The sequence below is a fragment of the Ornithorhynchus anatinus genome, chromosome 20, assembly GCF_004115215.2.
Source record: "Ornithorhynchus anatinus isolate Pmale09 chromosome 20, mOrnAna1.pri.v4, whole genome shotgun sequence".
NCBI classification, from domain to species: Eukaryota; Metazoa; Chordata; class Mammalia; order Monotremata; family Ornithorhynchidae; genus Ornithorhynchus; species Ornithorhynchus anatinus.
In genome coordinates this window covers 28104624-28132395 of record NC_041747.1, presented here as the reverse complement: position 1 = coordinate 28132395, position 27772 = coordinate 28104624, and the positions used below count along the sequence as shown (strand labels likewise).

At 58.2% G+C, this 27772-nt stretch overlaps 1 protein-coding gene and 1 long non-coding RNA gene across 10 annotated transcripts in view; one reads left to right on the top strand and one right to left on the bottom strand.

Moving 5' to 3' along the window:
- DLG2 (discs large MAGUK scaffold protein 2) overlaps positions 1-27772 on the bottom strand; it is a 603132-nt gene that overhangs the window by 529662 nt on the left and 45698 nt on the right. For all 9 annotated transcript variants that reach the window (XR_005661215.1, XM_039914987.1, XM_039914985.1 and 6 more), the window contains one exon: positions 15928-16073. Coding sequence is in view for 8 of the 9 variants with exons in the window: in XM_039914987.1 (XP_039770921.1) it covers positions 15928-16073 (146 nt within the window). In the remaining variant the exon portion in view is untranslated. The remainder of the gene's footprint in view (positions 1-15927; positions 16074-27772) is intronic.
- LOC114805841 lies at positions 10046-22206 on the top strand. Its single transcript, XR_003753882.2, has 2 exons — positions 10046-10205; positions 20692-22206. It is a non-coding gene; the product is annotated as an uncharacterized LOC114805841 (long non-coding RNA).

Here is a 27772-nt window from a genome sequence, read left to right as displayed (position 1 = left end):
CGATATTCATTTCCGACCTCAGCCCGCGGGTGGATGGGTTTTTGCACGTCTCCCCCATTCAAGTGGAAGCTCCTTGTGAGCAGAGAGTATCTCGGGCTGGGGTTGAACTGCGCCAGGCTCTTAGTATCCCGTACCCGGCTGGTGCTCAACCAACGATCTTACTACCAAGGAAGCATCCGTGGAGATAAACCAAGCCAGATGTCCCCCCCCGTAACTTCACGTCCTGTCTTCCCCAGCGAAAGGCGCGTCTCCTTCAAGCCATCCGCTCTCACCGCTGGCTCACATCTGAAGGGACGTGCACCGAGCCGCGGCTTATTATTAATAATAACGGTGGCATTCGTTTTCGTCCGTGCTACGTGCTAAGCACTGTATTGTGTGCTGAGGCGGATACAGGCAGATCGGGATGGACGTGGTCCATGGCCCACGTGGGGCTCACGGTTTAAATCCCCATTTTTTTTTTTTTTTTTTTTTTTTACAGGTGAGGGAACTGAGGCACAGAGAAGTTAAGCGACTCGCCCGAGACCACCCTGCGGACAGGCGGCAGAGCCGGGACTAGAACGCAGGTGCTTCCGACGGCCCAGGCTCTATCCACTAAGGCTATGCTGCTTCTTTAGGCCCTTGCTTCTCATCTCTACCTCGCCATATCCAATGCTGTGGAGCTGTAAAATCCAGGAGAACCATGAAGTCCTGCCCGGTCGATCTCATGCGGTAAGACAAGTTTAGACCGTGAGCCCGTTGTTGGGCAGGGATCGTCCCCGCTGCCAAATCGTACATTCCGGGCGCTTAGTACAGTGCTCTGCGCACAGTAAGCGCTCATTAAATACGATTAAGGTCAACGCACCTTCTTTCCTCCCGTCTCACCTCGCTACTCTCCTAGTACTACCCAGCCCATACGCTTCCCTCTTCTAATGTCGACCTTCTCACCGTCCCTCCATCTCACCCGTCTCGCTGTCGGCCTCGTGCCCGCATCCTGCCCCTGGCCAGGATCACCCGTCCCTCCTCGCCTCCGACAGACCGTCGGTCTCCCCGCCTTCAGGGCCTTATTGAAAACCCAGCTCCTCCAAGAGGCCTTCCCCGCCTAAGCCCTAAGTGGGAGTCTTCTCCCACTCCCTTCCGCGTCGTCCTGGCCTTGTCCCTTTACCCATCCCCCTCTGCCAGCCCCACGGCACTTACGTGCCTAACTGCCATTTCTTTATACTAGCGTCCGTAAGCCGTAAGCTCGTTGCGAGCCGGGAAGGCGCCTGTATTCTCCCAAGCGTTTAGTACAGTGCCCTGCACGCAGCGGGTGTTCGACAAAGGAGACCGATCGACCAACGGAGCAGAGGTTGGGAAGCGCGGCGTCATCACGCTTCTCCCGTCCCCACCCGCCTGCCCCCCCGCCCCACCGGGCCGTCAACTTCTCGAGGACGGACATCCCGCCTACTGACTCTGTCGTACTCTGCCCAGTGCTCAGCACGGTGCCCTGCGCACGCAGCCGGCGCTCAACAGGTCGGCCGACCCCTCCTCCCGCCACCAGATCGACTCGCGTCTCCCCTCGGACCGGTTCATACCCAAAGCAGGGCCGGGTTAAGCGGGAAGAACGGTCCCGGATTCTTCTTCCGCTTCCCATCCGAACTGGGCGATGAGAACGTGAGCTGGGGTAGGCAGGACTCCGTCTGAGCGGTCAGTACAGCTCTCCGCACACAGTAGCACCGCCGACGGGCGTTCATAAGGCCCGTACGCGCCGAGTGAACCGGCGCCCCGAGAAAGATGTCTGTCGATGTTGGGAACCCGAGCCGCGAACGGCGGCGCCCATTCAGAACGGGCAATCTGCGCCCCGACGTGAGGTGTCTTTGTAAGGCGCCGGTTGGGAGAGGAAAAGAAGCCACTCATTTCCGTTTTTCTCCCTCCAAACGCCCCTTCTTCCCCCCAACCTCGCCCGGGGGAGCCCGCCCCGCTCCCGCCCCGGGACGGAGGGGGCGCGGAGCGACTCGGCCGGGGGGTTCGGTTCACTCTCCGGCACCGACGAGAGGGCCTGGAAAATCCGAATGACCCAGATCGACTCCCGCTCCTCGGCTGCATCCATCCGAGCGCGCCCGGCTCTCCCCTCCCCCTCACCTGTGCCCCGCAAGACGGCGAGAAATGAGGTCAGGGTAATTGGTCAGGGGACCGTGCCGGATGAAACAGAAATTCTCCCGAAGGGAAAAGGGAGACCGAAAGGAGAGAGATACAAACAACGGAGGAGTCTATTTTACAGCACGCCATCGCGCTCGGGTTCTAGAAACCAAATCACAGCTCGAATCGTCGGGCGAGAAGCGAGCACAGGCGAGACAGAAATGCTCAAAATCTCCCAGCCGCCCATTGAAGATAAAGGAAAGCCAGGCAACGCCGAGTAAACGCTTTAATGCTTACGGATAAGTATTATTTGGGAGCTATTTTAATGAGCAAATAATTATTTTAGTGCCTCAGAATATTCTCTCGGATTCTGGATACATAAATTTCAACCTACGTTCCCCGGTTGCCATAACGACTCGATACATCTGTTCTCCTGTGTCATTTTTTATCACATCGGTTTTCCGCTTTTTTTTTTTTTTTTTCAAAACTTTGGTTGCTATGATAACCGAGTAGAGTTGTTAAATTTATTCTGTTCACATTTCTTTCTAGTGGAAACGGGTGATTTGCTTTTCCTCCGAAGAAGCTTCTCTGCGATACGCCGGCGTAATCAAGAAAATTGGGGTGTTGATCCCAACTCGAGGGAGGCCAGGTTGCTATTTAAATTCAATCTGACACTCGCTCTCAGATCCGGTCAGCGTTTCCGCTCCCACGGTGGCCGGCGTATGTACCGTGCGGTAAGGTACGGCACCCTAGCCCACCGTATGATACGGGGTCCCGTCGCGCCAGATAAAATCGCCGTCCAGTGTGTTCAGTCTGGCATCGTATGCCATCCCGTCACACCCGGAAAGCGGGATCCCCCCATCCCGCCGGCCAAAACGTGGTGAAGACTCAGGTCCGCGTCCCGGTTTCCTGAGGCCGCTTGGCGCTTTCGATCGTAACGATTAACCATAATAATAATAATAATCACTGCGCTGTTTGTGAAGCGCTGACTATGGGCCAAACACTATACGAGACACAAGGGTACGTCACGAGACCCTCGGGTCATCTTGAAGCAGCCCGGCCAGGTGGATAGAACCCAGGCCCGGGAGTCACGGGGACCTGGGTTCTAATCCCAGCTCTGCCGCATAAGAACAGAAATAATGATAACGGTATCTGTTACGCGCTTCCTACGCGCCAAACACGGTTCTAAGCGCTGGGGCAGATATAAGGCGATCAGGTTGTCCCCACGTGGGGCTCCACGTCTTAATCCCCATTTTACAGATGAGGGAACTGAGGCCCAGGGAAGTGAAGCGACTTGCCCAAGGCCACACGGCAGACGAGCGGCGGACTCCCAAGCCCGGGCTCTTGTCAGGAGGCCACGTCGCTTCTCGCCTGTCTGCTGCTGCCCTTGGGCGGCTCACTTCGCCGGGCCTCGGTCACCTCGTCCGGAAAATGGGGATTGAGACTGCGAGCCCCGACCGGGACGCGGGCTGCGTTCACCCTGATCAGCTCGTGTCTACCCCGCCGTTTCACACGGCGCCTGGCACCCACTAAGCGCTTGACCAGTTCCAGAATCATTAGTACGGTGCTCTGCGCCCAGCGGGAGCCCAGCGGAGCGCTCTGCAGAGAGTGGGTGCCCGGAACCAGGCCGGGTGCCAGCTGGCAATTAAGTCTTGCTTTCTTCCGCCTGATCGTCAGTCCCAAATGCTTTGCTAATTCCGCAGAGCGGTTTCTGATCATTTGCATACAGCAGCTTCCGAAAGACTGATTCAAGGACTTTCGATGATGCCTAAGACGTAGAGTAGATGGTAATAAGGAAATCAGGAGTGTAAATGAAGGAGCGGTCTCAACGCGGAGAAGATCCCCCCCCGCCCCCCCCCCCCCCCCCCAAAGTAATCCGGTCCCGACAGAAGAGTTTTCGATGAACTCGACGCTGCGTTTCCCTCCTCGACCCCCACATCTTCCCGAGAGAAGACCAGGCCGGGTTTGCCAGCCCTTAAAGCCGAAACAAGAGCCGTCCTCCCGGGATCCTGCCTGCCCCGGTTAAGCGGCGACGGTTTATTGCGAAAGGCTAACGGTGACCACCCTGGGTCGGAATCCGGTGCTCTGTCCGAGCGGAGCGGCGTCCCCATACTGGGGTCCCGCTGGGCCCAGAGCACCCTACTGGTTTCCCACTGGGCGCGGAGCACTATCCTGGGCCCCTCCCGGGGATGGAGCACTACGAGGGCGCCAGCTGGGTTCGCAGCATAATACTGAGCGTGGGCTCCTGGGCGTGGAGCTCCTGTACTGGGCCCCTACCGCGTGTGCAGAGCACCAAAACGGGCACTTGGAGAGCACCCAGAGAGAGTGACAGTGACGATCCCGCTCTCGGCGGGTTTACCTTCTAGTGGGGCGAGACGGTACTCAAAAGAGAATGGATCGGTTCCCCAGGGTTACCAGCGAGAGAACTGGTGCTAGACATGGATAATTTTTTTTTTTATGGCATCCGTTAGGCGCTTACCGCGTGCCGGGGCCCGTACTAAGCGCCGGTACAGAGACAAGCCAATCGGGATGGGGACGGGGAGCCCGAACCACAGATTCCCGAATTGGGTCCCGCAGGTCACCGGCGGTTAGGGGGTCCCCGGGGGGAGAAGTGGGATCCCAGAAATCAAGTTCAAGCACTAATCTTTTTTCCTCGCAAATCCAAATTTTAAATGCAAACTTACGGGCAACTTATCAACCACGGGTTCCGAGAAAACCAATCAATCCGTGGTATTCTCTGAGCGCTTTACTCCGCGCAGGGCACGGTGCCGAGCACTTGCGAGACGGACGGGGCGAGTGGACACGATCCCTCCCTACCCTCGGGGGGCTTACGGAGGAGTGGGGGAATCGGTGAGCCATAACTGAAGCGCTCGCCAACGGATTCCCCCACCTCCCCGTCCTGTCACCCCATAATCGAACTCCGGGATTTACTGAGCGTTTCCCGTGTGCAGAACACTGCACTGAGCACTTGGGAAAGTACCATACAGAGTCGGTAGGTGCGATCCCCGCCCCACGAGGATCTTACGGTCTCCAAGGGAAAGACAGGCGCTGATATTAATCTTCTGCTGTGCGCGGAACGCTGAACCGAACGCTGGGAAGGTTACGGTAGAAGTAGAAGACGAGATCACTGCCAAAGATTACAATCAAATGGCGGGGGGGGCGGGGGGGAGAGACGGAAAAATATTTCTTTACCAACGGGAGAAAAGAATGAAATGTTGAGGGACTAAATAAGTGGTTAAACAACTTATAGCGGGGTACGCGATCAGAATAGACCCACTGTCTTAAGTGGTTGGGAACATCCAGATGAAACAAAAAGACACTCCTTAGCCCAGAGGAGCTCACTCTCTACGTGGGGGGCACCTGTGAATTACCGAAGGCCACGACCCGAAGACGCTCAATCCGCGAAGGCTCCCTGGAGGCGGTGAGCTTTCAGGAAGGCTTTGAAGATCGGGAGAGTGGGAGGCGGCAGAGGAGAGAATGGGGGATGGTGAGAAAGGACGACCGCCATCGATAGACGGGCTCCGGCTCTCCCTCGCCAGCCAAATCGGGGCGAGTCGACCCGCGTTTACCACCAGGCAACGGCTCTCCCGGATTTCTCGGCGAATTTCAAGGCGATAACGAATCCGGTCGTATCCGGGGAACATCCACGCACGCGGGCCTCTGTGATCTCGCCCTCTCCCCGCTCAAGATCCTAAGCGGGGTCTCCCACCCCGCGGGAACGCTTCCCCTGAGAGCCATCAGAAACCGTCAGAAAACGACAGGAGCGAAGGGTCCCTCGAGCGACGGCGTGACAGGGAACGATCCCTCTGGAGACTCCGTCGGCCGGTCCCTCGCTGAGACTGGCAGCGAGGAGCAACTAAGGAAATGGCCGCGAACGAGGATTTTCTCTCATTTCCGGGTGGGAGCGGCGTGGCCCGGTGGAAAGCGTCCGGGCCCGGGAGCCAGAAGACCCAGGTTCTACGCCCAGCTTCGCCCCCGGCCTGCTCCGTGACCTCGAACGAGTCACTCCGCCTCCCCGGGCCTCAGTTTCCTCAGCTGTCAAATGGAGATGATAAAGCTTGCCTCTCCCTAGCCCCCAGGGGTGCTGTGAGGATCCAGCGAGATCCTTAAGGTGAAAGTACTTTGGAAAATAACAGCCACGAGGTGCAATTAGCAACGCTTGCCAAGCCGGGGCGTTGAATGGGCCGACCCTTTCGTCCTCTAGTGTCAAGACGGGCCATCGGAGTGAAAACTAATCCTGAAATTAGCATAGCTTATCTGGAGCATGCTGGAATTCCCCCAGGCTCCATAAGCCCGGCCCCCGATTAAGAATGAATCCCTTCAAGGAATCTCAATGACGAGGCAGGAACGTGGTCCAGAAAACCTCCGATTCAGACCCGGCGGCGCCCAACGCGCTGCGCTCTGACCGCGACGCCCCCCCCCCCCACCTCAGTCAGGAGCCCCCACGCCTGTTGGAAGCGGCGTGGTCCGGGAGCCGGAGCACGGCCCCTGCAAGTCAGGGGGATCGGGGTTCTCGTCCCCGGCCCCGCCGCCTGTCCCCTGTGTGACCTCGGGCAAGTCAGTCCACTTCTCGGGGCCTCGGCGACCTCATCCGCAAGACGGGGATCGAGACCGGGAGCCCCACCCGGGCCGGGGACCGTGTCCAACCCCATCTGCTTACTAGAGTGGCCGGCACGGGGCTGAGTGCCTAACAGATGCCAGTAGAAGGCAAAAAGAGCTGGCATCTGGCTACTGGTCCAGAAGAAAGGGCCTCACCCTCAGAAACGGGAGACCTACCCCCCAGCACGGACCACCGTTCCGGTCACGTGTCCAGCGCTCGCTCCGTGCTCGGCACGTTGGACACGGCCCCTGTCCCACCCGCTGCTCACACTCTGAGAGGAGGGAGAGGGGGGTTCCTGCTCCCCATTTTACAGGTGGGGAGACCGTGGCCCAGAGAGGTTAAATGACTGCCCCCAGGTCGCGCGCGGGCTAGCGGCAGAGCTAGCAAAGGCCCCGCCGACTTGCGGATCGATGCTCTTTCCTCTAGACCGTCCCGACTCCTTAAATTTTTACCCAACGGTGGCCTTTCCGGAGCACCCCGACTCTGTGAATTCATCGTCGTCATCGCCATATAATTACGTAACATAATCGTAATTATAGTAATAACGAATGTCATTATTACTATTCTCGGCATCTGCTAAGCACTCAACTGCGTGTCGAGCGACCAACGGTGTTTATTGAGCGCTTACACTGCGCAGTCATCTGTACCGAGCAATTGGGAAAGATGATAATTGCGGCAATCCTTAAGCGCCGACTACGTGTCAGGCGCCGTTCCAAGCGCCGGGCTAGGTACGAGGTCATCGGGTCGTCCCCTCGCGGGGCTCACGGTCTCCATCCCCATTTTACAGACGAGGTAACCGAGGCACAGAGAGGGTGAGCGGCTTGCCCGAGGTCACAGAGAACGTGACCCCTGCCCACGGGGACCTTACGACATATCGGGACCCGAAAATAAATTACGGCCAGGGGACTTGAGTGAGACCGGGGGGAAAAGTACACGGGAAAAGTCATTCAGATCCGGGCTCCCGCCCGCTGGAGTCTCGCCGTGTAAAAGGAGAAGGAGAGGGAGCCGTCGACCACGCAAACATCCTGATTTTTGACTGCTTCATCCTGGTCCTCCCTGGTTCCCCAGGGCAAGCACGGAGAGTACTGAGAAAAAAAAAAGAGGAGGACAGCTGGAAGAGAGCTGGGAAAGCAAAACCGCATCTTACTCCGCCTGGCTCCCACCTCCCTTCATCAACCTCCCTTCGGCGGAGCGCTTGGCCGAGGGCCTGATCTCGGGGGCGAGATGACTAGACAATCATCTGGCTGATAAGACATTGGAACCCGTTCGAAAGAAAGGCATTCGTGCAGGGAAGGTTACCGGGGCCGACGGGGCCCGCTCCCGGGAAGATAGGCACCGGCGGGATTTCTGCGGGCTTTATGTCAGGCCGCCGCCTCCCCGGCTCCCAGCGGCGCCCAGTGAGTTGTCCCCGGGGGGGGGGGGGGGGGCGACTGGAGGAGAACGGGGCCGGGGGGACCGTGGTTCTCGCCGGGGGCGGGATCGGCCGAGGCCCCGGGCCCCGCCGCCCCGCTCCCTCCCGCCCCGGTTCCGCAGGGCCCGATCTGGGTCGGGGCCGAGCGGGCACGAGGGAAGGGGCGGGGCTAGAAGACGACGATGTAGGTTAAGGTCGCAAGACACTCCGTCCCGGCGGGTCGGCTCCGAGGGAAATCTAGAACCGTAACGGTTAAATTCAGCAGAGGACGGGGGTGAGGGCCCGCGGAAGAGATAGATCCCGTTAGCTCCCAGTCGGGTGGGGGCCGGGGGGGGGGGGGGGGGGTCCGGTTTTAATCCAAAAATTTCACGCGGACTCAGAATCCGACATTTCCTCTCTCAACGGGAACCGGCGAGATTAAAACGTGATCTGCTCACGCGAGGCGCCTCGCGAAAAGCGGTGTGGCCCGGTGGAGGAAGGGCCCGAGAAGTAGAGGGATCTGAGTTCCAGTTCCAGCGCCGGCCACTCCTCCGCTCTGTGACCTTGGTCAAGTCACTTAACTCCTCTAGACTCTGAGTTCGCTGTGGGCCGGGAAAGTCCGTTACGTCGTACTCTCCCAAGTGCCCAGTACAGTGCTCTGCACACGGTAGGCGCTCGATAAATACAACTGAATGAATGAAACTCCTCAAAGGCAGGGATCACGTCTACTTAACACCGGGACGTTCTCCCAAACAACTCTGCCCGCTGTCGGTGCTCAGTACGTGCTCTCGACGGACTTCAGAAGGAGCAAAGGAAACGCCACACTGCGAAGCACCCGCTTATCCTGTCCTCTCCCACGCGCTTAGCACAGTGCTCTGCATACAGTAAGCGCTCGACAAATACCGCCGACCGATTCCTCCCGCTCGCCACGTTGGCGGGGAGCAAAACCACCGCTCATGTGAAGAGAAAATCATCCTCCAACCCTCCGCCTCTCGAGGGAGATTGACGACCAACTCTAAAAGCTGTCGTTGCACCCAGATTGGCAGTTTCGTTTGTGAGCCTCCTAGCTAGCGCCAAATCCCGATCAGGAAGTCGTCAGGTGTAGCTCCCGTTGGGCCCGAGATGAACCCGACTGACACCGTGAAGGGGAACGGGGAGAGCGAGGCGGACAGAGCGCTGAACATTCTTATCTATCCTTACTTCTTTATCCGCTAATGCGCTGTTTCTTCTTATCTGCTCTCATAAACTCTCTATCGGGCTAACCTGTCGGTTGGAAGCCACCCGGCTTCCGAGACGGCGCTTTTCCACCCTTGGGGAAAAATGTATCTTGCCTGCTATCCTTTAGCCGCCTCCCAGCGACTCACTGGACCTCTCCCAATACACGTATATATACTCCACCTCCGCGGGGATCGTGTCTGTTATATTTTACTCTCCCGAGAGCTTAGTGAGGTAGAACGGAAAGGCGGCCGCCCGTATCCGGGTTGGAAACGGGGCCGACGGGGCCGCCGACCCGAGCTCGGCCCCCGCTCCCCCCTCGGTGACGGGGATTAAGGTGAGGAAGCCCCCGATTCTGGGACGCAACACACGCGCATCTGCTGTGTGACCCTGGGCAAGTCACTTCGCTTCTCCGAGCCTCAGTTCCCTCCTCTGTAAATACGGGGATCGAGAGCGTGAGCCCCGTGCGGGACAGGGACCGCGTCCAACCCGACTCGTATCTACTCCGGTACTCGGAACGGCGCTCGGCACACGGGAAGCGCCGAACGGGAACCGTGATTCTTCTTCTCCGAGTCCCACGGGACTGGCCCGGGAGGGGGGGGGGAGCGCGACGGCTCCGGAGCCGGCGGGGGAGGCTCGGGGCTCCCCCGGAGCAACGCCCCGGGGTAGCAGAAAACTGGCCCGGGTCCGGATAACGGCAACTAAGCCCCCACCACGTTCCCCGCGCCTCCGGCGTCACGCGCGTGACGTGGCGCGTGCCGGCACGTGTCCGCCATCCCGGGGAGCCGACAGAGGCCCCTCCCTTCCCGCGGCTCCGGCGCCGAAAGAGGAACGTTCGGTCCCCACCGAAAGTCGCTCGCATCCTCCGGAAGAGATGGAAACGTTAATCTTCCCAGACCGAGACGGGTAGGTGACGGAGAAGGAGGGCGCAGCGGGAGGCTATTTATAAAGGCTGGCATGGCAGGCGTGGGAGACCGCATGTCGGATTTCCAAATTTAAAGAATTTCTGGGAAGGGGATCTTACGGCAAGCGCCGAGCCCAGCCCCGCAGATCTCCACGTCCGTTCGCGTTGCGGAGCGGAGGGGTCCGACGGGAGGGGCGCCTGTTGAACCCGCGGGCGTCCAGCGGAGCTCCTGGGGGCCCGTCGGCCTTTCCCAGGATCGCCAACGGTCCCGTCGGCACGCGCCCGGGGCAGAGCGTCCCTCGGCGGTGGCGGGCGAGCGCCCGCCGCGTGCGGGGCACCGTACTAAGCGGTCGGGAGAGGTCGGAGGACCCGTTCCCTGCCCGCGGCGAGCTTACGGAGCGCGAGCCCCCGGCCCTCGGCCGCGACGAGTCCGGGGTGGAGCTCGCTGTGGACGGGGAACGGGTCCACCGACCCTGTTGGGACCGTCCTCTCCCAACCGCTCGACGCGGTGCTCCGCGCACGGTGGGCGTCCAGTGAATACCACCGATGACGACGAGGAGGAAGGGTCGAGGCCCTTCTCTGGCGGAGGGGGGGAGGGAAGAGGGTGTACGTGGAGGAAGCCTTGGTCCGCCACCGCCCATCCTCTTCGGTCCAGTCTTTCCCTAATCCCTATTAATACAGGCTCGCCCCCCCCGCCAACCCCACGCCTCCGCTTCTCCCAGAACGGTCTTGCCCAAGAGAACCCCCGCGGCTTAGTGGCTAGAGCCCAGGCCCGGGGGTCGGAAGGATCCGGGTCCTAATCCCACCTCCGCCACTTGTCCGCCGGGTGCCCTGTCTTCTCTGGGGTCTCGGTTACCTCATCTGGAAGATGGGGATTAAAACCGGGAGCCCCCCGTGGGACAAGGACCGGGCCCACTCCGATTAACTTACGCCTACCCCAGCGCTTGGTACGGTGCCTAACAAAGCCCACTAACTAAATTAATTGAAGAAACAACCTTCCCGCTAATCGCCCGAACGGTACCTGCCCCATCTTCTACCCCCGCCCGCCCAGGATCCCAGGCCAGTTTTAATTCTTTCGGCCTCATTTACTGAGCGCTTACCGTGTGCGGAACGCTCTCCTAAGCGCTTGGGAAAGTACAGCGCGGCAACAGACAGCGCCATTCTAACGTGGCCCGTATGACCCGGGGGCCCCGTCTCAACCCCCACGGCGCGTCCGTTCTCCGACCCTCGGGAACCGGCCGGCTTCGACGTCTCCCCTGAAATATTTCCGGTGCGCTCCGTGCTCGTTGAGAAACCCAATTCGACCCATTTCCCCCTAAAGACGGGCCTGAAATTCTCACACGAGAGACCGGTAAATCAGGAGACAGTCTAGGGATTATTCAAAGCGGGCTTTGAACGAAACACTCGATTCAAAGCAACAGATTCGATCCTCTGCTACAAAAAAAAAAAAAAGGGAAAAATCAATCAATCAGTGGTATTTACTGAGCTCTTACCGCGCGACAGAGCCCTGTACTAAGCCCTTGGGAGAGGGCAACACGATAATAGCAACGTCGGTGCTCGTTAAGCGCTTACCAGGTGCCGAGCGCCGTTCTAAGCGCCGGGGGAGATGCAGGGTCATCGGGTTGTCCCACGCGAGGCTCCCAGTCCGCATCCCCATTTGACGGATGAGGGAACCGAGGCCCCGAGAAGTGAAGCGACTCGCCCAGAGTCACCCAGCCGACGGGTGGCGGAGCCGGGACTCGAACCCCCGACCCCTGACCCCTGAGCCCCGTCGCCGGGCGTGCCCCCCCGCCTACGAGGAGCTTAAAAAAGAAGCATGGCCTAGCAGAGAAAGGCACGGGTCTGGGAGTCACAAGGACCCGGGTTCTAATCCCGCCTCCTCCACTTGTCCTCTGGGTGACCCTGGGCAAGTCACTTCACTTCTCCGCGCCTCAGTCCCCCGATGGGTAAAATGGGGATTGGGACTGCGAGCCCCATGTGGGCCAGGGCCCGTGTCCAACTCGATTTAGCTCCTGCCTACCCCAGCTTTGAGAACAGCGCCCGGCTCATAGTAAGCGCTTAACGGGTGCCGGTTAAAAAGGGGAAGAAGATGCGGAAATGTTTCCCACACCTCAGAGAATCTGAGTCACTGAAGCCGGTCGGTTGATTCTCGGAGACTGCTGAAACGGGTGGCCTTAAAGGCCACCTTAAAGATCGTCTTTTAAAAACATCCGTGAAGCGCGGCCGTGTCGGTTTTATCTCTCGGGTGGCGGGGGAAGGCTCTCAACACCCCCTGAAACCTTCACCGTCGCACAGCGGGGCAGACGAAGATTCAGTCGAGAGCGGCTTCCCCGGCGTGGGCGGGGAAGATCGAGCTCTCTCTCTCCCTCTCTCTCACGAAAACGGGATCGTGCTCGGCTCTCTTTCCGAGGAACGAATTAGACGGGCCGTCTCTCGGAGGGAAGAGTCTCGACTCCTTCGGCTCCCCGAGCACCTAGCGGGCTGCGGCCTCCCTCGCCGTCGGCGGTATTTACTGAGCGCTTTCTCCGTGCCGGGCGCTCGACTGAGCGCCAGGGAGAGAACGGCACGACAGAGTGGGCGGGCCTCGGACGAGCTTACGGTCCGGAGGGGGAGACGGGGGTTCGTCTGAGTAAATAATTGCCGGTAGATGATTTTCCCCCACGTCGTATAACCCGACGCCGGGGATCAGCGCCGCACCTCCCATTTGCTTTTTCGGTCCGAGAGGGGTGAGGCGATGGCAGGAAAAGATACCTTCCTCCCCCGTCCTAGTCTGAGAACGTTAACGCTGGCTTGGATCGAGAGAAGCACGAGAGGCAGCTGGGCCGCGAGGAGCGGCGTGGCTCAGTGGAAAGAGCCCGGGCTTGGGAGCCCGAGGTCACGGGTTCGAATCCCGGCCCCGCCCCTTGTCGGCTGGGCGAGTCACTGCACTGGGCCTCAGCTCCCTCATCTGTCAAATGGGTATGAAGACTGTGAGCCTCGGGTGGGACAGCCTGATCGCCCTGCATCTACCCCAGCGCTCAGGACGGTGCCCGGCCCAGAGTAAGCGCTTAAATACCGACATTATTTCATTGCTTTTACGGGGTCCGCTCGGAGGGCTTTTCTGCTGGGGTCCGGGGCCACCTGTACGAGCAGCCGATCCCGCGGCACCAGAAACCGCGCAAGTGGAATAAGCGGTCTCTTTCCTAATAACATAATCATAGCTGTAGTATTTGTGAAGCGCTCGTGTGCCAGCGCTTGCGCCGGACTAAACTCCGGCGTAGACACAATCACTGCTATTTACTGAGCGCTTACCGTGTGCCGACCACTTGGGAGAAAACATTTCAACGTTTCGGTTTTTTCTGGTAGACGCGTTCCCTGCTCACAGTGAGCTTAGGGTCTAGACGGAGTTTAATTGAACAAGATAACCCGGTCCTTAGGGAGGCAGCGTGACCCGGTGCAAAGAACCCGGGCTTCGGAGTCCGAGGTCACGGGTTCGACTCCCGGCCCCGCCGCCAGTCGGCCGTGTGACCGTGGGCGAGTCGCTTCGCTTCTCTGGGCCTCGGTTCCCTCCTCTGTAAAATGGGGATTAACCGCGAGCCCCACGTGGGACGACCCGCTGACCCCGTATCTACCCCGGCGCTTAGAACGGTGCTCTGCACATAGTAAGCGCTTAACCAATACCACCATTATTAATCGGGGGAGACGGCCGGACGAGAACGGTGGCAATAAATAGAGTCGAGGGGAAGAACGTCTCGTAAAAACAACGGCGACGAAATAGAATCGAGGCGACGTGCATTTCATTAGGAAAATCAATAGGGTAACGTAAATACAGGGAGTTGAATTCGCACAGCGCTCCGCACACGGTAGGCGCTCGTTAAATACGACCCGCAGACGATCCCCGGCCACAGGGAGCTTCCCCTCTAAGGGACAGACGATCCCCATGATTCACTAAGCGCGGATGTCATCCGTCCCATCGGTTCCCAGATCCAGGCACTTGCGGCTCCCGTTCCATCTTTCCGGCAAAGCCCACGTTCATTTAAGTCAAACGTCTTTTATTAGGGCTACTATTCGTTGAACATTTACCGTAGGTCAAGCACCGCTCTAAGCGGTGAGGTGGATTCGAGGGAATCGGACCAGTCCCAAGGCACGGAGAGGTTCACGCATTCGTTCAACGGGATTGATCGAGCGCTCACTACGTGCAGAGCACCGTACTGAGCGCTTGGAACGGACAAGTCGGCAACAGATAGGGACGGTCCCGCCGTTCGACGGCTCACCGGTCTTAATCGGGGAGACGGACGGACGAGAACGACGGCGGTAGATGGAGTCGAGGGGAGGAACGGCGCGTAAAAACGACGGCGACCGAATAGAATCGAGGCCATGTGCATCTCAATTTAACAAAACGAATAGGGTAATGAAAATACACACAGTCGAGCGGGACGAGTACGGCGCCGAGGGGACGGGAAGGAGAGGGGGAGGAGCGGAGGGAGATGGGAAAGGTTAAGTGGTTTTGCTCCAGGTCCCCTGGCAGGTCAGCGGACTCCCGGGTGATGGACGCTTTCTCCCCTCTGAATTTTGATCCTTTCCCAAGAGCTTTCCCGTCACCTCATTTCAGCCTCACGACAGCCCCGAGAGTTGAGAGAAGCAGCGTGGCTCAGCGGAAAGGGCCCGGGCTTGAGAGTCAAATCCCGACTCTGCCGCTTGTCAGCTGTGTGGCCGTGGGCGAGCCGCTTCGCGTCTCTGTGCCTCAGCGACCCCCATCTGTCAAATGGGGATGGAGACCGTGAGCCCCACGTGGGACAACCCGATGACCCTAGATCTCCCCCAGCGCTCAGAGCGGTGCTCTGCACACAGTGAGCGCTTAACAAATCCCCACGTTGCCATTAAGTAGCGGATACTCCCCCAGCTCCCGCAATGGACAGATGAGGAGACGGAGGCACACGGGGGTAACGACTTGACCCCAGTCACCCCAGCCGGCCACTGGCAGGACGGATGCTTTTCTCCCCAAGAGCCTCCAGTAGCGCCCAGTAGACGGCGAGCAATCAACCGTATCTGTCGAGCGTTTACTGGGCGCAGAGCCCCGTATTAAGCGCTCGGGAGAGTACGGCACTCATTCGTGCGTACTTATCGCGCGTTTACTGTGGGCAGAGCACTGTACGATGCGCTTGGGAGAGGACAGTATAACCCTAAACAGGCACATTCCCGCCCACGACAAGCTTACAGTCTAGGGGGGGCTCCTGGGGGGACGGAGACCACGGGACTCGCTTCTAGTGTTCTGTTTAAGAGCTCAGTACGGTGGCCTGCAACCCCTGGATGGATAGCATTCATTCAGTTGTATCTATTGAGCGCTTTACTATGTGCGGGGCACTGTACTCAGCACTTGGAACGTACATTTCGGCAACAGGAAGAGACGATCCGTTGCCCACCGACGGGCCTTACGGTTCTTAACAGCAGATACCGTTGAGCGACTGGAAATCTCCCGGCGCCGCTGGTCGCAGAGCGACCGCCGGCGTCCCGCGCGAGCCGCTCCCGAGGGTGGTCCCCGGAGGCGACCCCCAAGGCCGCCGAGGGCCCTCTTGGGCCCTCTCAGCTCAGGGGCGGCCTCTGAGTGCCACAGGCCGGGGGAAACGCGTCCCTCCGTCCCGTCCCCTCCCGCCAGACACCCGCGGACTGGGGACGACCCGCCGTTCGCCCTCGTCGTCACCCGGCCCGCCTCCCCGGGCGCCTCGGCCGCTCCAAACCGGCTACCTCTGGGACTTCCCGGCCGCCGTCCTGGGCCGGGGCGAGAGACCCGGTCTTCTCCCACCTCTCCGCGACTCGGTTCGCTTCTTCTATTTTCTGCTCACGGCTTTTTCGGTTGTTGAGCAGTGTCACCTCGTAAAATTCTTGAATGTCTGTCGGGGAGAACGCAGAGGAGAGAGTGAGCCGCAACGCGTGGCTTCCGAGAGGGTCCGGGCTCCGCGTCGGACCGCGCGGGACGGAGGTGCCGCCGCCAAGAGACGTAGACGACGACCGGGCCTCGGAGGCAAAAGCGGCAGCAGAGGCGGCCGCCGCGTGGATCGGCCGGCGGCGCTTAACCCCGTCCGGCCTCGCTGCCCTCCACCTGGAAAATGAGGGCTCGCTCCTCGTTCCCTGCCCTTCATAATAATAATCATTATTACTATAGTTATGGTCTTTGTCAAGCATTCACTATGTGCAAAGCACCGGTCTAAAGCACCGGCACAGGAGGTAAATCAGGGTGTCCCACGTGGAACTCCCTCTCTCGATCCCCGTTTTCCAGATGAGTCTACCGAGGCACGGAGAAGTTAAGCGGCTTGCCCACGGTCACGCAGCAGACAAGAGGAGGGGGGCGGGGGTGAGAACCCGTGACCTTCCGACTCCCAGGCCCACGCTCTCATCCATTTGGTAACGGATATACTCGGTAACGATGACAATTCATGGCTTCGGGCAGGGCGTCTTCATTCTTCCCCCGATATCCCTGCATCAGTCATCTCACTTCACCCTTACCGTGTCCACGCACGTGGTGGGGATAACAGGGACATCTCCCCCTTTTATACGTGAGGAAACCGAGGCCCAGAAGAGTTAAGCCACTTGCCCAGGGTCACCCGGCAGGCAAAGGCCACCCTTCCACCGGGCCACACTGCTTCTCCCGGACCCGGCGACCCGCGCGTCCGCTCCGGCGAGCGGCGACGGAACTTCTCCCCCGTGTGGGATTGGGGCAAAACTCCAGGTACGGCTCTCCGAGGCCTCTCACGGAGCGATCCGACGGCGGACGTCGCTTGCTCGCCATTATTTTTAACTCGTAGGGGAGCTTCGCTTGCACTCGCCCTCGCCGGGGGGGCGGTGGGGTCCGGCGGAACGGGCACCGATCCGGGAGGCCAGAGACCTGGGTTCTAGTCCCCACCTCAACCAACCATCTGCGCGTGTCCTTAGGGGTAGAGTCATCTGACCCTCGTCTGGGCCTGAGCGTCCTCCTCGATAAAACAGGGGACCCGGCCCCCGCCTCTCCCTACCTCACAGGGGTGATGCGAGGAGAGGAGGAGGCAAAATGACACGAAAGCGCTTGGGAAAAGAAAGAGATGCTCAACAATACAAGGCGGTCATTATAACTTTGAGCTAGATGGCTGCCTCGGAAGGATATTTTTAGGCCTCTGAGACCGTTCGACGAAAATGGCATTATGCGCTTGGCTGCCTCTTGTACTTCTAAAGCCTCCGATCCCAGAAATGACAGTCACCTTCCCGGCAGGTTGGAAAGCCTCCCTGGCTGGAGAGAGGGGGGCGCCTGGGGGGGTGAGAGGGCGGTCCGGAGGGAAACCCCCCAACTGCCCCCGCCCCGATAAGGGACCGAGCTCCAAGGCTGCACCCCAGCCCGAAAGCCTCCCTGCCGGGTCCCCCTGAGGTGGGGGGAGACGAGGGGGGAGGAGCAGAGCTTTGGCTTAGCGAGGTACATCGGGATGCAGCGAGCGGGGCGGGCGTCATCCCCGGCTCCAGTTGGCCACGAAGCTGGCGCCCACTTGGCTTGTCCGGGCCTCGGTTCCCTCATCTGGAAAGCGGGGGTTTCGGTACTCGTTCCCCCTCCCCTTAATAATGATAACAGTCACGGTGTTGGTTAAGCACCTACTATGGGCCAAGCGCTCTCCGAAGCGCCGGGAATAGAGGGTGATCAGGACTCACTCTCGCAAGCCTCATTCGACAGATGAGGTGACCGAGGCGCGGAGGCTTGCCCGAGGTTCACACGGCGGACTAGAGGCGCAGCCGGGATTAGAACCCATGACCTTCTGACTCCCAGGCCCGGGCTCTAGCCACTAGGCCACGCTGCTTCTCACCTCTGACGGAGGGGAGGGAGCAGTTAAAAAAAAAAAAAAACCCCAAAGCCCCCACAGGGTGATGCATTTCTTAGCATGCTACTTACTCATCAGGTTGGATACAGTCCATGTCCGCGGGGGACTCCCGCTCTCAATCCCCATTTTACAGATGAGGTAACCGAGCCTCAGAGGAGTCAAACGACTCGCTCGGGGATCACCCAGCAGACAGGCGATGGAGCCGGGATCGGGACCCAGGGCCTCTAACTCCCAGATCGGTGCTCTTCCCACTAGGCCTCGCTACTTCCCGACGCTGCTCCTTAAGGGTAGGGAACGTGACCCGCCAATCCTCGGGGGAGACCGTTGCTTTTCCACCCCAAGCATTCAGCACAGCTGCTTCCGGCACACGGTAAGCGGCTCGATCGAATGCCCGTCAACCGATTCAGACGGACGGCAATGCATTTGCGTCTACGTCACGTTTCGTTTCAGGTCAGTTCGGCAATTGGTTTGAGGCGCTTACCCGTGTGCAGAGCACTGTCCTAGAGCGCATCGGAAAGTACAGATTCGGCGGTAGGCAAGTTTAAGGAGGCAATCATAGCAAAGATACGATCCCCTACCCGACGACGGGCGCTCAACCCGGTCTAGAAGGGGGAGAACCGGGCAACCGAACAACGCTAGCTACGGGCACCGTACAGCAATCAGGAAATGAGATGTATGCCCCATCGACGTAATAAAATAAATAGAATGATGAACATGTGGCAAAACTATACAACCAAGCGCTGTGGGGCAGGGACGGGGGGGGGGGGCGGGGGGAGCAGAGGGAGTCGGGGCGATGGGGAGGGGAGGAGGAGCAGAGGGAAAGGGGGGCTCAGTCTGGGAAGGCCTCCCGGAGGAGGTGAGCTCCCGGTAGGGCTTTGAAGGGGCGGAGGTGGGGAGGGCGGGCGTTCCAGGCCGGAGGTAGGACGCGGGCCGGGGGCCGACGGCGGTACAGGCGCGGACGGGGGACGGAGGTGAGCGGCAGAGGAGCGGAGTGTGCGGGCCGGGCTGTGGGAGAGCCGGGAGGGTCTCCGTCTTCCATTTCTTTTCCATTCCCCCAAGCGAAGCTTTCTTGGGTGCTCTGAACTGGATGGCTAAAATTTGGACCCGTACGCCCCCGGGTAGAGCAACTTCTGAAGGCAGCCCTGCCTGTCTGTCTTCTTCTACGGGAGCTCCGGAAAGCCCGGTTTGACTACTGGGCAACGTCCCGCGCAGAGGTCACGAGGCAGAAATGGGATCCGCTAACGACAAGGACGGTCGACGGCCCCGCGAGACCCAACTGTTTTCCAAGGAGACGCGAGCGAGGCGGTTCGCGGTCATTCCTCCGACGGAGAGCGGCCCGGCTATAAAATGATCTGCAGAAATTCCCTAAGAGGAATATCTGACGGCTGCACGCGGCTCTCCGAAATGTATTGTGTTTAATTGGGTGATTAAACCACTGACATTTAAGGTTACCAACGGCTCTTTGATTGGGACATGTGTCTCATCAAATTAAACAACAAGCAGCAGAGGGCGTTAATCCGCGGTACGGAACGAGATCGGAGTCGGAAGCAATCGGGGGGGGACGAAAGAACACCGGCAGAGGCCTTCTCGGCTTGACGACGCTCCTTGCCTCGCCACGGGTGCGAGGGGGCAATCCAAACTTGAGGATTGTCCCCGTCAGACGGCAGTTTGCGGGCTCAGGTGAGACGGCCGCAGGCTCCACCCGAGAGCTCGACACCGAGGGGGGCCCCGGTGGAAGGACCCCGGCCGGCCTGGGAGTCAGGAGACCTGGGTTCTAATCCCCGCTCCGCCGCTTTCCTGCCACGACCTTGGTCAGGTCACCTCATTTCTGTTGGTTTTTTTTTTTTTAAAAAAAAAAAACAACGGTATTCTTAAGCACTCACTAGCGCCGGGCACTGTAATAAGCGCTGGGGGTGGATACAAGCTTGAACACGTCGCACGGAGGCTCCCATCTCAATCCCCGTTTTACAGACGAGGTAACTGAGGCAGAGAGAAATGAAGTGAATTGGCCCCAGGTCATTCATTCATTCGGTCGTATTACTAAGCGCTTACCGTGTGCGGAGCACCGTACTAAGAAGGCGGCGCGGCTCAGCGGAAGAGCCCCCGGCTTCCGAGTCGAGGCCGTGGGTTCGACTCCGGCTCTGCCGCTTGTCAGCTGGGTGACTGTGGGCCAGTCGCTTCACTTCTGTGCCTCAGTGACCTCATCTGTGAAAGGGGGATTAACCGGGAGCCTCACGTGGGACGACCCGATGACCCCGTATCTACCCCGGCGCTTAGAACGGCGCTCCGCACGTAGGAAGCGCTTAACGAATACCAACGTTATTATTAAACAGCAGACAAGTGGAGAAGCTAGGATTAGAACCCCCCACCCCCCCCCCCCCCCCCGGGGCTCTTGCCACTAGGCCATCCCAGTTTTGAAGTCAATCCGATAGGGAACGCGGCGGCGACTCCATCCGTGAAGAAGTCGCACCGCGCAATTGAAGTTGGGTACGATAAAATTCCGACAGCGGCATCTTGCGCTAAACTGGCAGAGGAGGAGGGATGAGAGTTTGCCAGGAGATTTTAGATAGTAATCTAAGCAAAAAAAAAAAAAAAAAAAAATGATTAAAAACAGAGGAGCCTGTTTGGCTGTAAGATGCCCTGACTGCAGTAAAATGTCTCCTTCTTGCAGTGCGGTCCGTAAGGGACCTTACATCACCGGGAGCCGGAAGAGGATCGATCGAGCACCACCCGTGAGCGGAACGCCGCCCTAAGCCCTCGGAGGCTACGCAGAAGGAAAGGGGCGGTTCCCGCCCCTGAGAATCGTACAGCCTAACGGGGCAGCCGCCCGGACGCAGGTCGATGAATCAGCAAACGAGAAAGATGAATTAGCAAATGAGAAGGCTGTGGGCCTAGACGATAAACGCTGCTGGACAGAGGAAAGGCTACGGGCCCAGATGATAAACGCCGTCGGACGGATGAATCGTTCACGGAGAAGAGGGGTCCCGTCGAGGATGACGGGCAGATGTCGACAGCAGAACTCGGGTCCTCCGACTCTCGGGCCTCTGCTCTTTCACTAGACCGTGCCGCTTCTTTCTCTTCAGATGGGCCCAGGGGAGTGACGACAGCCCCGCGGGCCCCCCCCGGACACTTTCTCTCCCGGGGGGGCAGCGTCCCCCTTTAGCCAAGGTCCTTTCCTTGAATGCCTGCCCCCCAAATGCCAACATTATCATTACTAGGTTCACCAATTACTCCCTCACCACCCCCGCCTGCCATTCCCCCAGGGAGCGATCTGTTTCCGCACTCACATGGAACATGGATTTCCATCCATGTTCTCGCTCTTCACCTCTGGCCGGCCACTCCCCGACTTCCCCTCCTTCCCGCCATGAGCTCCCGAGGACAGGAATCCCATCTCACTCCTTGGCGGGCTCGCCAAGTTGCTAGAACGGCACCGGGCCGTCCGTCGACCGTATTTATTGGGCGTCGCGCGCAGGACGCTGCGAGAGTACGACAATCTGACAGGCACCTGCCCGGCCCACAGTGAGCCGACGGTTTAGAGGGGGAGGCTGAATTGATACGGAATTAGAGATGAGTACCTAAGTGCCGTGGGGGCGGAGGGAGAGGGAATAGAGGAGCAAGTCAGGGTGACGCAGAAGGGAGTGGGCAAATGAGGGTTGAGTCGGGAAAGGCCTCGGGAAGGCAGTCGGCGGGCACCCCGATCAACCCAGAGGCCGCTGATGTCGACAGAGGATGTTTCCCCGCGCTGTTCTTGCTTGTGGCTGGATGTTCCCGCCCTCAAAAATGGCCCTGGCAGGGAGGCAGCTGGGAGCTGGCCCGATTCTCTCGCCCGCCTCCTTCCCCTTCCCTGGAGAGGCGGGAGTGTGGCCCAAGAGAGGGTGGGGAACCCCCGCCCCTTCCGAGCGGCCCCTGGGCTTCGAGGATCGAGGGCGATAGTTCCGAGAGGGAAAACCCGAACTGAAAGGCGACCGTATCTCCTTTGAGATTGTGAGGATCCCAACATCACAACTCCGCGCCCCCCCAGCAAAAAACAAAATATTTCCCGATAGAAATGGGAATAGCCTGGCCCCAGCTCGCTCCCATTACGCCCCTTAAATATAAATGACGGCAAATTCTTTCAAACAAGGAAGTTCTCCGGTGGACTAATTAGATTGGGATTTTTTAAATAAAAACTCAATCTGTGACTTAATGAGCTGTTTTCTTTTTATCCGTTCCTATTTCAGGCTGTGGCGTCGACTGAGCGATGCCGCTTAGCCACGGATACGGGCACGTAATGTGGCGTTCCTTCAACGGCCCCGATCCCCGGGGAACTGGGGGGGGGGGGGACGGACGGACGGGGGAGTGGATAGCGACGAGTCCTCGGAGAACGGACCAGAAAAACAGCCGAAATAAATGATCCAAAGATGAAATTTGGAAGCCGCCGTTTCTCCTCCCTCCTGAATACAAGCGCCTTAGACGATCCGTCTTCGAGCACAGTGGCAGAATCGGTCTGGAGCCCTCATCCTGTACATTAACCATTCTGACTAACCCATGATTTACAAATGCTTCTTTCGGGGTTATTTTCCACGTTTAAAGGCGTCATACGAGCGCGGCTGCGACGTCCTGTCAAACTGTAAGCTTTTCGGGGGCAGGGATCATGTTTTCTGCCGCCCACCGGCCGCTCCGTAGATTCCACTAGCGGTCGAAAGCCAACTGCCCAAACTTCTGCCAGATGACTACTCCTACCAGGGCAACGTCACGTAAGGTTTGAGCAGCGGCAGCTGGACGTTAGGCAAGCGCCTACGTTTAGCTGTCGGTAGCAAGCTCTAGCCTAGTGCGGCGAAGTCTGCAAGGTGGTTGGGAATGGGCCATTTGTAAAGAAGAGTAGGAAGGACAAATGGATAAAGTCAACTAAGCTGCTGAGAGACAAATGGAAAACACCCAGCCGGCCACGAGAGGCCCCCGCCACGCCATCCGCCGAAAAAGTCTAACGTATCAAACGACACGGGCGACGGACAGCAACGCACACGTCGCGTTCGCAATCCTCTGAATCCTCGTCTCGTTCACCCTCTCTCGGGTGAGGGTGAATCTCCCGACGCAAGACGTACACACTTTTTTTTTTTTTTTTATAGTATTTGTTAAGCGCTTGCTATTTTCCAGGCGCCGTACAAAGCGATGCACGGTCAGCGTCGGTCGTAGCCCACGTCCCACACGGGGCTTACGGCCTTCACTCCCAATTTTACAGGTGAGGTAAGAGGCAGCGAGAAGTGAAGCGTCACAGCAGGCAAGTGGCAGAGCCACGACTGGAATCCAGATCCTTCTGACTCCCAGGCCGGTGTCCTACCCCACCAGGCCACCCCTTCGCCCCGCTCAGAGAACAACCTCTCACGGAGCCTGCCTTTACCGCCCTTCACTCGCGCCAACGGGACCGTGCTCGAGTGGAGCGATTCTGCCCGATTTTTCTCCTCGCCCGCGTTTCCCGGCTCCGCTTCGATGATATTAGGTGACGCGGCTTCTCTTACCACGCAGTCAGACGTTCGGCACGGTTGATTTATCATTTTCGTTGTGTTCTTATGATTTCCCAAAGTGCCGTGTCTGGGGTCGCGTTAGGAAGCCCGGGGGCCGTACCCCGTACCCTAATCGATTCATTTCCTATTTGGGTTCCATATCGCCGAGTTGGATTTCCTTTAACGCTTGTCATCGGAAGAATGTCTTCCCCCCCGACTCGCTTTTAAAAGCTTCGGGACAGATTTTTCTTCTCTAACCCTAGCCAGGAAGGATGAAAAGTGGCCGATGATACAACGTACAACACACGGTGCCCGTCAAGATTGAGGATCGAATCCGAGGGAATCGGGCCGAACTCAAAGGGAAACGAGCGACGGTGCGGACTGTCCACCGGTGAAGTCGACTGCGGTTCAATATCGTTTACGGGTAAGGGCCGGCTGTAAATCCAATCCCCTGTGGAACGTCACGGGGGACAAGCAGTGCGGGCTGGGGGAGGATCGTCCATAAAGTCTTTGCAAATTGAGCTGGACGAGAGCAGCCGGTCCAGGGCCGTGGGCGTTCGAAGACTTGTTCGCCGCCTCTAGCGCGGAGAAAAACAAACAGACCCAAGCGGACGGACGTCTGTACAGATGCACGCTTGCACGTTGCCCACTGAGTTCGCCAGCCTGCGAAGTGGTGGAATTCTAAGGAATTCAACGTGGCAGGACATAAACTAGGCACATAGAGCCGAGCGAGGAATGAGTAAGAGAAAATACCATCCCCCCCCCGCTGCCTCTTCTCCCGAAACAATTCTCCCCACATTCCTCCTTCCCCTCACCTCCCCTGCCCCCCCGATTCCACTCCCTGCTTGGGCCTGCGTTGGACTTTCTCTTCCCCTTTCCTCTTTCCTCTCTCCAATCCAGACTCGCTTCCCCTGGATCCCCCTTCTAGCGAAAGCCTTCTCCTCCTCTTTCCCTTCCGCCGCCGAAACGTCTCACCCCTGGGTCCTATCCGCCCTCGGGGGCCCCCCTCCCTCAATCTCTTCTCCCAGAATCGATCTTCCCCCCCCAAATCTTTCTCCTGGAGTCTCCTTCCCCTCGAATTCCACTCCCCTGGAACCCGCCCCCCAAGTCTGACAGACCTGTCTGGAGCGGGTCCCGGGATTATGGGGTTCAAATGAGTATGTTTGGAGGAGTGCGTGTGCGGGTAGATATATTTCTAAGCATAAGTAAAACACGTGCGTGTGCCTTTAGGACGTTATGGGACAGTGATTCTATCCAAGGGTGGGGCTAATCACCCATCACCTCTCGCGAGTAGCTCATTCCACACTTCTCATCCATGAATTCAGCCAGACTCCTCTCGAACCTACCGCTGTTTTCCACCGGCACCATTTCCTTGTCGACGGAAGTCGAACGCTTTCTCCTTCTGCTTTAGTTTTGAACAGAGACGGTGCCACCGACGGTGGAGCTCTTACCCACGGGGAGAGGAGGACGACGACAAACGAGCAAAACTAAATGACTTTTTTGTTGTTGTTTAGGAGCTAGGCAGGTGGACCAGGATGCATTTTCTTGTGGCCAGAGCAAAAAGGGCTGATTCCCTACTCCCACATTCACCTCATTAACTTGGACCGGGTAGGCAGAAAAGGCCTTAAAGCTTCTTCAAACCTCCACGTTCAAATGGGTCTTTAATATTTCAGGACCACCTCATTATAAGTAACGTTCTCCCAGATGAACGTAATCCAAAAAAGCTGCCGAAAGTCTCGGTTGAATATACCCTGACGGCATCTGAGATGGATTTATTTTAACAGCGCAGCCACGTCTCTTCCCAGCGCATTTAATATCCATAATTCCCTTCACACACGACAGTCACCCAAGCCCGTCTGGAACCAGGCTGTCAGAGTGCAGAGCGTGTCCTTGGGGCGGGGGCGGGGGGAGCGCTCCGTTTACTCCGCTAATGAAACGCTCTTCCGCTCAACTGACGACACTCCACCGCCACCGGGGGTACGGGGCCGGCCCGGCCGGGAGGGAAACAAAGTCAGAAAACACAGACCTGGCCTCTCCGCCCAATCCAAATTTAGCAGAATAACTGCACCGCTTAAAAAAGAAAGGCGGGAGCCATTTTAGCGTGACGGTGTCCGGGGCCTGGGGAAACCGAGGACCTCTTCCTGCACTCCCGTGACGGGGAACCAGTTGCGGAGGGCGCTCATCTCTGATTCGGCCACCTGTCTCCCCCTGGGGCAGGGAGGGCTGGTAAATGTGTGTGGGCTGGGAACTTTGGAGTCTATTTTCAAGGTCTTTTCAAATATACATAAAATATACTAAGCTAGCCATAGGGTCTTCTGACCTGATCGAATAACGAAGGTATCCGTTAAGCGCTTACTATGCGCCAAGCACTGTTCTAAGCACTGGGGTAGATACGAGGTCATCGGGTTGTCCCGTGCGGGGCTCACCCTCTTAATCCCCCTTCTACCGACGAGGTACCGCACGAGAAGAGTCGGTGAAATGAATAAGGAAGCGGTAATCTACGAAGAGTTCCCCACCGCTTCCCCTGGAAGTCTGGGCCGTCCCATTCTCCCCGCTCGCTTACCCCGTGAAACACACGGGAAACGAGACGAACCCACAGAAAGGGCGAAGTCACATTCCGGAATGTCGCCTAAACTCGCTCTCCACCTTCGGGCCCCGTCTGTGAGGAAACGGGGAGCTTCGGGGACCTCGGTCGACGTACCGACCGTCTCGCGTGAGAACCGTCGCCTCCCGCAGTCGGGCCCGCCTGCGACCTCCCCCGCCCACGGAGACGAGAACGGGCAAGCGGCGCCGAGCAGACCCCGAGCACTACGATGTGTTCCTCTGCTCAATTCTCCATTTTAAAGACTCAGGACCGAGGCTCACCTGTCGCTTGACAGGGGACCGCACTGTCGGTGACCGTGGAGAATAAGACCGCCCCGATTCTGGGATCATTCTCCCCTTAGAGTGTAAGTTCCTTGGAGGGCAGGGACCACGAACCCCACTGATTGACTGCACTCTGGCTGAGAAAATAAGGACTTATTATAAAGGCCAAGGACAGGAAGTTGGTTCCACTGTTGACGACCGTATAATTACGAAGAAAAGAAAGAAGTCGCCCTTACAGGCCACTTGAGTTATTCTCTGAATCGAGCAAAAACAGTTTGACGCTTTTTTTTTTTTTTTTAACGGTTCGATGCATTACCACATTAAGCCTATTTCAGAGGGGAACGGAACGGTACCACATTCTTCAAATAATCCCATAAAAATTATTTCGCATTTCACTGAGAGCCCACCGCTGCTCGTGAATTCCCTTTCAGCGCTCATCTATCAGTATCAAGTGGGAAGTTTCTGCTCCACCGTTGGGAACGGAAAGAAAAAAAAAATATCCCATAAATTCTATTATTCCGCAGTTTGAAGCCCATTCGGACCAGGCAGTGCCATACTGAGTAAATGGCTCTCAAATACTTCTGAATGGGGGGAAAAAAAAAAATGCTTTCAGAAAGGGTCTTTGTATAAACAAGGGCATGGCGGGGGAAGATCTGGAATTAATATGAGCAAAAGTGGATGAAAAAAATAAAGAGGCGTGGCTTCGTCTAACCTGCGAGGCCAGGAGGCACCAAGGACAAAGATCCAGACCAGCATTCAAAAGGAAATCCATGTCACTCCCCTCCATTTTCTTCCTGCACTGGGAAAACCGCTCTGATTATTATTATTAATAATTGTGGTTTCTGAGCATTCACTCGGTGTTGCCACCGTACCAAGCGGTGGGATGGATACAAACAAATTGGACTGGACAGAGTCCCTGTCCCAGATGGGGCTCACGGGCTTAACCCCCGTTTTACCGCAGAGGCAACTGAGGCACAGAGAAGTTCCGTAACTTGCCCAGAGTCACACGGCCGAGAAGGGGCAGAGCCGGGATCGGAACCCATGACCTCCGACTCCCAAGCCCGCGTTCCTTCCACTGCGCCACGCCGCGTCTCCAATACTGAGCACCTCCCGCGTGCAGGCCACCGAACCGAGCACTTGGGAGAGTACAAAACCACAGAGTTGGCAAGCGAGCTTCCTGCTCACAAGCAGGAACCTTCCCTCCTTCCCGGCTCCACCGCCGGCCCGCTGTCTGACCTTGGGCAGGTCGCTTAACTGCCCCGGGCCTCAGCGACCTCATCTGCAAACCGGGGATTAAGACGGTGAGCCCTGGGTGGACGGGGACGGTATCCAAACTGATTAACTCGCAGCTGCTCCGGCACCCAGTAGAGTGCCCGGCACAGAGTAAGCATTTAACGAAATACG